General features: G+C 32.3%; 1 protein-coding gene across 2 annotated transcripts in view; it reads left to right on the forward strand.

Annotated features, from left to right (window-relative positions):
* The window catches only part of LOC146993420 (uncharacterized), a 137,917-nt gene extending 133,438 nt beyond the window's left edge, over positions 1-4,479 (forward strand). For both annotated transcript variants that reach the window (XM_085808529.1, XM_085808528.1), the window contains exon 4: positions 4,200-4,479. In XM_085808529.1, coding sequence (XP_085664655.1) covers positions 4,200-4,363 — 164 coding nt within the window. In that variant the 3' untranslated portion in view covers positions 4,364-4,479. The remainder of the gene's footprint in view (positions 1-4,199) is intronic.
* Positions 4,480-12,129: the final 7,650 nt, after the last annotated feature.

Here is a 12,129-nt window from a genome sequence, read left to right on the forward strand (position 1 = left end):
ATAGCCTTTTAACTAAGCTAAATCATCTAACTTCCAAATATGAATCAATAGTATTGTAAAACTAATCAAAATTTGAGACGGTTGGCATCAAATGAAAGATCTTTTTATTAACATCTTTCTAGAGCCGTTAAATATTTTTTACCTAATTGTATTTAGCCCTTAATATCTTTAAAGAGTGTATTGCCTCAAACTACTTGGAACTCTCTGCCTTATCAGAAACCAAATGGATTCAGTATGAATTCTTATGCCTTCATTTCAATTTTATGAATATTTAAGCTTCATTTTAAATGGCTCTTTAGCTATTATAAATTTATAAATTTTTAACTATCTTTAGAAATCTCAAAATCCTTAACATCAACTTAAAAGTTTCTCATATTCATTAAGAAATAAAATCAGTACAAGAATATGAAATATTTCAGTAATGCTTTCTAATGTATGTCTGTTCTTTGTTATGATGTGTCCAGGTTACGATGGTAAGACTTCAGAGACATTGCGATTGTTCTACAGAAGTAAGAATATAAATATATCATTATCTTTAAGAAAATAATTTAACATACCCATCAAATGCAATCGGAATTAAGCTAAAAATTGAAATAAAGAGTATTATTAAAAAATGTCTAAAACGCTGCAAGGTATCTGCCTTCAATTTCAGCAAATGCAATTTCAATTCTACTCCACGGCACTTTAAAGCAAGAAGGAAGCTATCTGACAGAATGCATTTAATCTTCATATGCGATTTTCATAAGAAAATAAACAAATAAAATCACTCGCCCACAGCTGCACGTATCTCAGCAGCCTTCTTTGAGATCCTCGAAGAAAACAAGCGAAAACAAAAATGGAAAGAGGGGAGGGGGACATGAAGATGGCTACTTCTGCTATCGAGCTTCTTTCCAGTACATTTATTTCGAATAGGGTAAAACGACATTTATCTTGTGCTGTCACCGCCAATCTTTCTCGCTTTCACATTCTTCTTTATCAGATTGCAGCAAAGGGAAATAGTTTTCTTTTTGCTTAGAAGCATTACATTCCTGTACGCAACTGTATGCATCTCTTCTCGGTACGGAAGCTATCCCGAAAGGCTAAAGACTGAATTTCTTTCTTGGAAGTTATATAATTTTACCGCAAAAAGGATCATTCTTATGATCAAAAGGATTAGTCCCTTATAAGGTTTCAATTTTTATAGTGAGTCAAACAAACAGTACTCAAAGACTGTGATTCCAACTCAGATTTCTAACGGTACTAATAGGCAATCCATTCGACCTCGGATTTCAAGGCTCTGTGTCTGAAATTCTAAAATTTGCAGGATTGAAATAAAGAAATACTTAATTCCAATTACGGAAAGGAAATCCAGATTCTTCATCAAGAGCAGAACAATCTTAACACAATAATTATGTTTCTGAGCTTTCATTGTATATTGAACCTACTAGTTTTTAAATCTATTATCCCTTTCGATCAATAGATTTGAACTAGAAGCCAAATAATATGTTAGGTTATGAAAGAAATGTTATATGTAACTATATATCTGTACTTATTCAACTTGTCAAGGGGACAACCAGTTAATCACCAGTCGAAGAAGGACCAGTCTTCTCGCCCCTACTCGGAGGTCCAAAGCCATCCTTCCTCCAGAACAACATAGGCTACCCTTTGGATACCAGAAACCGTTTCCGTGTATTTTAGACCCTCTAAAGCCGAGACTGTCGAAATACAGATCTCAACCAGTATAATAACGACCCTGGTGTAGGTTGAATCTCACGTATAACTTTTTTTATGTGAATCAGTTTTTGAGTTTTCTTCTAAAAACTGAGATAGCACATACGCATACACAAATTTATGGCTTTACATGAAATTGCTGAATCACTACAATAAGAATCATAACATCAGACTAAAAAATTAGTAGATTCTACATTTCCTTGTATCCTGTCATGAAGTCAAAAATTTTCCTTATATTTAGATTTCTAGTAGAGACATAAATAAATTATTTAATCCAAAACATATAACAATTAAATTTACAGCTTTGTAAGAACTTTTTCAGTTAAAAGAAACAGAAAACTTTTATCTGGAAAAATATTAATTGAAATTACCTTTCTAATAGGAATGCTCTCGGAGAAAGCATAAAATACTTGAACTCACTCTACCTGTTTCAGTGGAAATCGAATCGGGAATAAATCAGCAGTGTCTAGAAATTTTATGCATTCCTTTTAACTGGTGACTCATCTGCATAATCGAATACGTAGACTGAAAAGCTTGTAACGAGGTTAATTTAAAAACTATTTTTCATATTCCATTACATTAACATGAAAAAACTGTATCAAAGATCAGCTATTTTCCTACAATTTAATCATGCGGGAATAGGTAAAGTGTTTCCAAAGTTCTAGGTAATGAGATCTAATTCATTTCACAGAACTTGCAGGCAACGTTATCGGCCAGAGACAAGTCTCGACATGTTTATGCAGCTATCTCCTGTAATACTGTTTAATTCGATCCAGATGTTTGACTGACACAGTCGTATTTTTCTAGCATTGTTTTTGAAACCCCGTGAGACGGGAAGAGCAATCATTTCCTTTTTGTAGATGAAAGAGCAATCATTCCTTTTTTGTCCACCTGTTCTTTCGATATATCACCCATCGATCAAGTCTGGTAGATGATTGGCAAACAAATGGCCCAGCATACAACCTCGGGGTTGATACAATCATCAGATAATTTTTGACTTATGTATGTAATAAAATAGACTGACATAATACAAGCCTATATCCAAAGCCCTTTTCTTTCACTGCCGACGAGTGTCCCAGGAGTTATCAGCAATAATGGCTAAACGAAATGCTGATTTCTTCGTGTTCTAAGAGTCGAAATGGGCTATAATCAATTCATTCTTGTACCTTATATTATTTTATCCAATATACATGGATTTGATACCTCTTGTAATTCATGTCACTGTTATTTGATGGTCAGCAACGTACATAACGTACATATCAAGGATAAAATGTGATTGCGTCAGTTGTGACGCTTTTCGACTGCACACACTTTTGAAAAAATTAATATTTCATAACTTTACTGTCATTGGTTTAATATGACATAGTAAGAGTAACTGTTTTCAAATAAGTTATGGACAAGACGGGTTCAAACCTCTTAAATCATTTAGGCACTTGGTAAAATATTCCGAATTCCTTAAAAGAAAATTTTACTTATACTATCTTCTAGAAACTTAATTAAACATTCCGAATTCCGTATAAGACAAGTTTTACTTATATTTTAACTGAATGGATTTAGCAATAATTTATATTTCTAAAACTCTTCAACCAGGACTAGAAGATGAAACTCTACTATTTTTCGAAGTATTAATATAATTTGTCATTTGAATAACAGAAGCTATCATACTGATTTTTCATATTCTTCGTATTTTAGTACAGGTGACTAAATATTAAACTTTTATCGAAAAACTATTTTATTGTTAAAGTTAGAATGAAATTAATTTTGCGCATAAAATTAATATTCTTAATTATATTGTGAACAGTAACTAAATTCATAATAATTGCAAATTTCTGTTATATTATTTGCATCACACATAAGAATACAAATATATTTTTATATTTCAACTCCTTATTATAACCATTTCTCTCTCAAATATTTATTACATAATATTCTGAACTGATAAAAGATAATAGGTTTTCTTCATGCATTTATAGAAAACCTAATCATGATTAACGCTATGACTCAAGAAAGTGTATGTAATAAAACAGTGGCCTTACGCAAGATCGTAAACTTACGTTTTCTGCTTCAAGACCAGGCGATATTAATATCACATATAATATTATTCATAACCTCGGTATTTTATTTTAGGTAAGGAGAGGAAAACTGCTGAAATTTTACATTTGGGGTTGCCACAATTCTGATAACTGTGCATTTCATCAATTTGTATGATTTATTGCTATTTCTTCACCTCAAAAAAGAAGGCAAAATCAGTTGCACAATTGCAACTTATTCAGAGAGGCTTATAAATTATATTTCAATAACTCTGATCATTGACATGTATAAAGGATGGGTGAAATGTCTGTATGCACAAGACATAGTAAGTTGTTACATAAAAACAAAAATTTAGTCTGCCCTTAAAAACATTATTAGAAGCTTATATACGGTGACTATATACGCCAACCTATATACAAATATTTTTTTAATATTTAATGACGTTTTTTTCCTTTCAGTTCAGCTCCGGGAGTTATATGATGTGTTAATGGCTAATGGAGGTATTGCGGGGCTCCACGAAATGGTGAGAAAAGCTGGAAGAGCACCTTCGCTTCGTTTGCGATTTGGAAAGCGCTTTGATCCTTCATGGGCTCCATCAGAGCTAGGAAACGAGGCATTTTAGAAGGCACTATGATAAACCTCACATTTGCTCTACGAACCTTCACAGTCTAATTAAAAATATTACTTTATAATACATGTGCTTTGAAATTAAAATAATATTATTAATGTTAATCATTATTTAACGTACAGTGTCATTTTATTTCATTATCAACATTCCACTGTATATGGATAGCGATATAACATTTATTGTATCATGTTTACTCATTTAATAATGTATACAATAAGGAAGTATCAGCACTCCTGTACTAACGTATACTTTACTTTTTCTTGGCTAAGTTTTTTCTCTTATAAAGCAGATCAATGTGATTTTGAAACACATTAACATGCTTATCATGTCGAAACGATAAGTCATTTCTGATAAGATATTTCTGCCATTCTTCATTGTGATTCTAAATGTTACCCGTTCATATTTTGCATTGTATTGGATTTTTAATATTCAGGATAGATAAATAAATACATTTTATGCAGTGGCAAGTATTTATTTACTAGAAAGTATCTCTTTGAAATACATTAAAAGTTAACTAACACTAAGAAGATAGTTCGAGAAACCCTTCATCTTTCATTACAAAATTAACACTAAGTATTCCATGGAAAAATGCGTTTTTTTGCTTAATCAATGACAGAATGAAAATTCACTATTGTTTTCTTGTGTGTGAATTTTATTACTTTATTGAACGTTCAGCCTATTATCAAAATCAAGGTACGTTCTTTTATTGTAAAGGTTATAATGAAATTAAGATCAATCTCACAATAAGTACTATATTTGTCACTGTGATAAACGTAATAGTAAAAATGACCTACAAAATTGGACGTCATTATTTCAGCGAGACACAATTTTATCATTACTTTATGAATTTCCGAATCTTAAATAGTTGCTGTGTGTTTGACATATAAATTCAGACTAAATACTTACTTTTTTATTCACATTCTTTCATTTGCTTTTGCAATACATTACTTTTAAGTGATGAAACAAAACTTTTAAACACTTTTACAATCTTCCGAAAGGCTTTATCAGTATTTATAATATTCAAAATTATTTTTAAACACTTAATAAATATAATTATATTTTATAATATATTTTTCGGAAATTTTCTCGATGAATCGCACAGCTTATGAGTAATCAGAAACTTCTAGAGAAAACAAAAACTTTTCTAGGAATTTCTGAAAAATCTATTTTTCTTGAAACATAAGATTCTTATAAAATTTTTCCATGTGCAGCGTAAAACACGCCTTAGTCTCAAACTAAATCCTCACAAAAATTACCTCTCCCAAGGGAGACAACATTGCCACAGAAATTTAACTTACCTTTCAAATCATAAAATACACGAGATAAATATCATTGTAAAAACACTATATAAGACAATACGAAAGTTCAGCTATACCCTCGTCGAAATTTGAATCACGGAACTTCTAGTTGCTCTCTGAACGTGCTACCACTGCCACCACAAGAGCACATGCAGGGAGAGACACTAATTCTTTTATTACCCGCCAATGAAGGATGATTTTGGAGAGGCACAAATTCCAGCCCATCAAATTCAAGCGGTCACAATTGCCACTCAAAACATTTTAGTTCGTTTACCTCTGTAGAGGCATTTAGGTGTTTTTCAAAACAAGAAACGTAAAACTTCAACTATACCCTTGCAGAGATTTGAACCACGGGGCTTTCTGTTGCTAATTGGATGGGCAACCACATACACATGAGAACATGCACGTGGGGATACAGTATTTCCTTATATCACGACTTAATAGAACATTCTATTGAATTTCTTCAAAGTTAAATTTCTTTTCATGAGTGAATTATGACGTGCTTTGAAATATTCTTTAGACGAATTTATTTCAGATAATAAAACGGGTACGAAACAGGCGTAATGCAGTGTGCCTTTGTATGAAATTATAGCTAAAATGCATTAAGTAGGTTTATATGTGGGACGCAGAAGTTTAGCTGATGCATTTAAGAAAAAATGTACATTTGTATCTACTAAATAACGTTTGAAAGAAATGTGGCAAAATTGAAACTTTGTACTTTGTACTTTGAACTTTGAAACTGAATTTTGAAACTTAAACAACAATTTCAGGCTGAAGAAAATTAGATATTTCCTTTTACTAATTAAAATAGCTTTTGGAATTATTGATAGCCGTAAAATAATTCTGAAAATATTAGATGCATACCGTTAAGAAGTAGATAAAAATTAAGCAATTAAACTTCATGAAATTAGATTTCCTGGTACTGGTGAGAACACGCATTACTTCAGCTACAAGAAATGAATCTTAATAAAATACATCGGTTACACTGCATTATTGAATTAAATGAGAAAACGCAACAACATTTTACAAAGCAAAGGTTTGCAAAATTTATGTATATTGGTCGAATAATAAGCTAAGAAAACGTAAAAAAGTATTATTGGTACTAATGCAAGTAAACTACATTTATCACTAAAGCGATCGTTTCAGAACTACTTATTAATTCTTTGCCAGAAAGCATGTCGGGAAATAAAACTGTATAACATGGTTAAAAGCTGTCATTTAACAAGTAGATAATCGAGAAAAGATATGGATATAAGAAAACTGAAGGTAATTTAAATACGACAAAGCACAAAAAAATTATCTGTCTAAATGGGGTTAGGGGGTTATTAAATTATGGCAAAGCACACGAGGGCTATCTGCCTAAAGGGAGGGATGCCTTTGTGGAGGACTTTCTAAAGAAAACTGGCTCGTATACACGTTACACATGGGGAAAACCACGAAAACGTCCATGCAGCCAGCCCATTCGCGGGATTCGAACCTCGGACCGAACTACCAGTGTTCAGCGTCTTTACAGCTCGACCGCTGGTGGGCTCTGCCTAAATGGAGGAATGCCTTTGGGGAGGACTTTCTAAGTGTCATTGGCTCATATCCACATTCACATGGAAAAATCCCAGAAGCCAACCAGTCCGTTCGTCTGAGTTTGAACACAGGTCGAGTAACTATTGTTCTTAGCTGTCTTAGCCACTCGGTCTTTGATGAGGCATAGTACATGAAATATCTGTATAATTCAGAAGAGAGAAACTAAAATTTTGAATTTCATGTTCTGACGCTCATTGACTTTAAACAAATCCCAGAATTCTTAAGCAACATCTCGGAAGCTTAGGGAAAATGAAGCTAATTTGCTACCTAGCAGCAGATGACAACCATTTGCGACTGCATGGTCAACAAAATAAAATGGCTATACCCCCTTCCTCAGCTAAGTTAGGGTATTGCTGCAGCCACAAATCCTTTGAGATCATCTACCACTGAACGTATAGCTGAAGGGGGTCTTTAAAACCCGTGATCGTCAGTTTCTCACCTCTTTTATTACTGGTTAAAAAGTGACGGAGGACGCAGGTGAAGATTTTATTTTATTCTTTGAACTCAGATTAGCTTAGCAACGCGATTTTAGGTTTATTCTGATCTTCAGAGAATGTCTTTGATATTTGTGAAAAGACACATATAACAGTAACTTCTTAGACTCCCCTGTCTTTGCTTTCGGATATGAATTAATTCCTTCTACAAAAGGATAATGACTTTATTCGCCAAGCTAGGTTTATACAGCCGTAACTCTAAGGCTGCTGTAGGAAATACACAGAACGATACCCTCAAGAGGAATTATAAGAAGTGGATAAAGCAACAAATCTCCAGTCCATCAACTTGCAGAACATTTATGGAAGTAAAATCTGCACTAAACTAATACAGAAACTCAGCACTACATAAGTCTTGGAAAGCGTTCGAAGATCTTTGAAATACGTTTAAGGCTTCTTTATAACTTGAGGCTAGAGCCCAAAAGTCCTGCTGACCATAACGAATTATCGCTACGTCTCAAACAACTCAGAAAATGCTAAAAAAGGTAAAAACAACCTTTTTTTTATTTAGTCTTAATGTAAAAGAACGGACACAACTTGTGCTACAGACGAAACTTCCACTACTTGTGAATATTAAAGTTAACATAACCATATGAAATTCAAACGTAGAAACGTAGTCTAAAACTACACATAGAATAGACTAATTTAAGCTGGCTGTGATATATTTTCGGTACGTGTTTTAAAACATCGGCTAGCGAGATGCTTAAAACGGACCATAACTTTTGAGCAGAGCTAGCGAGAATAATAACAGGAAAACGCGGTTGTCAGAAGGTCTAATCTAAAGATTCAAAACCCTCAACTTAAAGGTACACAAACCTAATTTGCATGTTGATTAGAAATACGGAAAGAAAATGTTATAGTAAAGACTCAGATCCTAATAACTTGATAATTAACATAAGATACTTAACATAGCAAATGACGTTGGTAAAAATTTAGCTTTTATGTATTATTCAGTTTTCAACAATGTGAACCACATTACATCCTGACGTGCTTTATCTAATTAATTTGTACAAATATTTAACGACATTATTCTAAAAAATATTAACATCAGTTTTTATATAAAATTTATCTATGAAACATTTGCTATAAAATTCAAAAATTTAATTTTATGGCAAATTAATTACTTTCATGTTATGGTATTGTAAAATACTTACTTATTTCTGGTAATTATATACGGATTTAGAAGTTACGAATTTGTTTTGCTTTTTTTTGTTGTTGTTTCTCGCTGCGTAGAAGCCTACTTAGTTCTGTTTCATTCATAAGTTATCTAACGCACTCAAAGAAAAATAACTGTATTAAAACAAAGAATATTTCCCCCCAAAAAATTAGCATTCGTTTACCAACGCACGTTCTTAATTCCGACTGATGTTACTGTAATCAGTTGTACTAAGTAAGGATAGAGCTTCCATATATGAAGATGATTTGTCTTTATCTACTTACACTCTAAACGTTTTGGGGAGGGACTGTTTCACATTTTGGGGATAAAGAAATACTTAAAAAAAGATAAGCTTTTCTTAATCGTTTAGATCATATCAAATAAACTGTCTACCCTTAGCTAAGCGCATTCTTTTATTTTATTTTTAGTCGAATAACTATTTCAATAATAAAAGATAATGCTGAAAGCGTCTTAGAGCTACCAGGTCTTTTTTTCTATGCTGGAGAAATGAAAAATGTGAAATATCCTCTTCGGGACTCCAAACCTTTCGAATGCGCTTCGAGCACGCTTCCAGTTACACCACGAAGGCATCCAGAAAGCAGGAGAAAATACATTTTATCTTTAAAAAGATATGAAAAACTTTAAAATGTTAGTCACGAAATAATAAATTTGTTTCGTCTTAATCTGACTTGCTACACTTAAATTCAAAATCCAGATATTAATGTTAACAATATTAAAATAAAGGTTATAAGAACTTCAATAGCTTGCGGGTATTTCTAAAATTAGCTACAATAAAATCAATTCAGAATAGCTACGTACTCCACTAATTCAGAATAGCTACGTACTCCACTGATAAATTTGAAAGCAATGATATTAAGGCATTAACATCAGTAACAATTCAATTTCGCTTTTCTAATGAAGGTGAAGAAAACGCAAAGAATATTAGTTACTTTGATTCATTATAAATGCATTCAGTTTCCTGAACCGGAAGCGTATCAACCAGGTTGCGGATTAACCCGGTCCTATTTAAAAGAAAAAAAAAAGTTACATTTTTTACAAAGCACGTATGCATAATGGCCCAAGTGGGAAAATAAAAGTGCGTATAGTAGTACTGATGAGTCTTGTTTTATCCGCAACACCACATAATTCATTTGTATACGGAATATATCAGTATTGTGCTGTTAAAAACAAAAACATTCTAACTGACTTTTTGCGTGAGTGTCAACTCAATGATATCTTATCTTTCCAATTTTTAAGTACTGTTTTTTAATAAAATTTATAACTTAGTTCTTTCCTTAGTTGCAGTGCGTTCATTTTTAATAATGATTTAATTTACAAAAATAAATGATTTTAGTGTCCATATTAAACTGCTTGGAAATGAGATAAATTATTAATAGTATTTTTAAAATTTTAATACTGGTTATTCTTCTTTCTTTTGTTTTTCATTACTTTCGATTTATTCGTAAGTTTGAGCTAGCAGTGGATTTGTGTCTGGAATTATATCGATTAATCGAGAGTCACACTGCAATAAAATCTGCAGTACCTATAGTTTTTCTCTCCGAAACGAAAGAACATTTAGCGGAAGTAACACTGTACTTTCTTTCGAAAAGGAGATTTCGCAACAATTTTAGAAGTGGAGTCAAATAAAAATAAATAACCCGTCGTAAACTAAGCTTTCTCCCGCAGCATTAAAGAAAGCTGTCATTCTGAATCATCGCTGAAGTATAAAACTAAAATTCTCCATACACAGAACAAAGAATTTCCTAAATTCTTGTATTAAGTTATGCTATAGAAAGCAAATGGACTTTATTTGCTATTATAACTGACAATATTTCCTCAATGTCTGCCATTTATCCCATCGTAGTTTCGTCTTTTCCTACACTGCCTAAACTGTTTCTTTGTTTTTCTCCTTTATTCCACAGTGCACTTACTGACAAATTTGACCTCAACCAAGTCAATGTTTGAGAAAATCGGTGAGCTCCTTTAGATTGCAATCTAGTCAGCAAACGCTTTAAATAAATGTTGGAGATTTCCTTTTTCTCCAGTCAACAAGTGTGAAAGGAAAGTGAAGTAATAATGCTGCTTATTCTCAAGAGCATCGCTAGGATGTCACTGGGACGAATAATGATTTTATACAACTGTGCAGGATATTGGATTTTCTCTCTTCGGTCCTTAAAAGGTACACTCGGGAATTAAGATAGATTTCATATTTAATCCTACTTTTTTTTCATGAGCTGCATATACAGTGTACATTAGGTTCTTACATATTATAAGTTTTAGGGAGAAGAAATTTAAAATGCGCAATAATTGGCAGTTACATCAAAGAGGTATTTCACATCATGTGAAAGTTAAAAGAAATAATCTAAATCTCAAGTTGCATGAAATGTTCCTTTATAATTTCCTGAAATTTTAGGAATATATGCATTATATGGAAATTACTGTTCTTATTTTCTCAGTAGAAATTTTCTCAAGTAGAAAATCAGGTAATAAGAATTTAATTTCCGTTAGTATTTATTCTATCGCAAATAATCTCTGTCTTAATGTGGAGCAAATTAAATGTATCCGCAGGCCCCAGATGTTAAGAATCACTTTCCATAAATACGACATTTTTAAGTTTAATCCCAACTGATGTTACTGTGAATAAGTGAATTATTTTTGATAGAGTCTAATATGGTCAGCCTATAATTTCTTCTGTAGGTTCACAGATTGTAGTAGAGGCTGCGCTTACTGTATTGTAGATTGTGTTGACAGCTCACTGCTTACACTTAACTAAGGGAGAGCCAGTAAACAGGAAAAAAGTTAACTAATGTTCTTACAGATAATTTTTTTCTGAAATCCAAGTATTCTTTCTTTGTTGCTTCTAAACCTGTATAGCAGGAAGAAAGCTATTACGAAATGTTTGTTTGCTAGCTCTAAATTTTAGACCAATGCTTTCTAAGCACAGGAGCTTTTAGTTACGATGACTAATGAACATTTAAAGTACGACCATTGGGTCAGAAGACATTTTAAATGTTTTTTCCATTCCAATTCTGAAATTTTCAAGGGTTTAATAAAAATTCAGGGTATCTTTATTTTTTAATCTTTTATATGTATCTTTTTTTAACTTACTAGTTACCTTTTCTCCTATTTTAAGCACATACACAAAAAATACATGAATTTCTTTTTTCTCAAGTCTTGACTGTTACTATGCTGAATTTCAGATTTTAGACCAGTAATAATCATTGCTTATCAGCGATA

This window comes from Stegodyphus dumicola, chromosome X1, assembly GCF_044657685.1.
Source record: "Stegodyphus dumicola isolate Sdum_Otavi_A_Nest chromosome X1, ASM4465768v1".
NCBI classification, from domain to species: Eukaryota; Metazoa; Arthropoda; class Arachnida; order Araneae; family Eresidae; genus Stegodyphus; species Stegodyphus dumicola.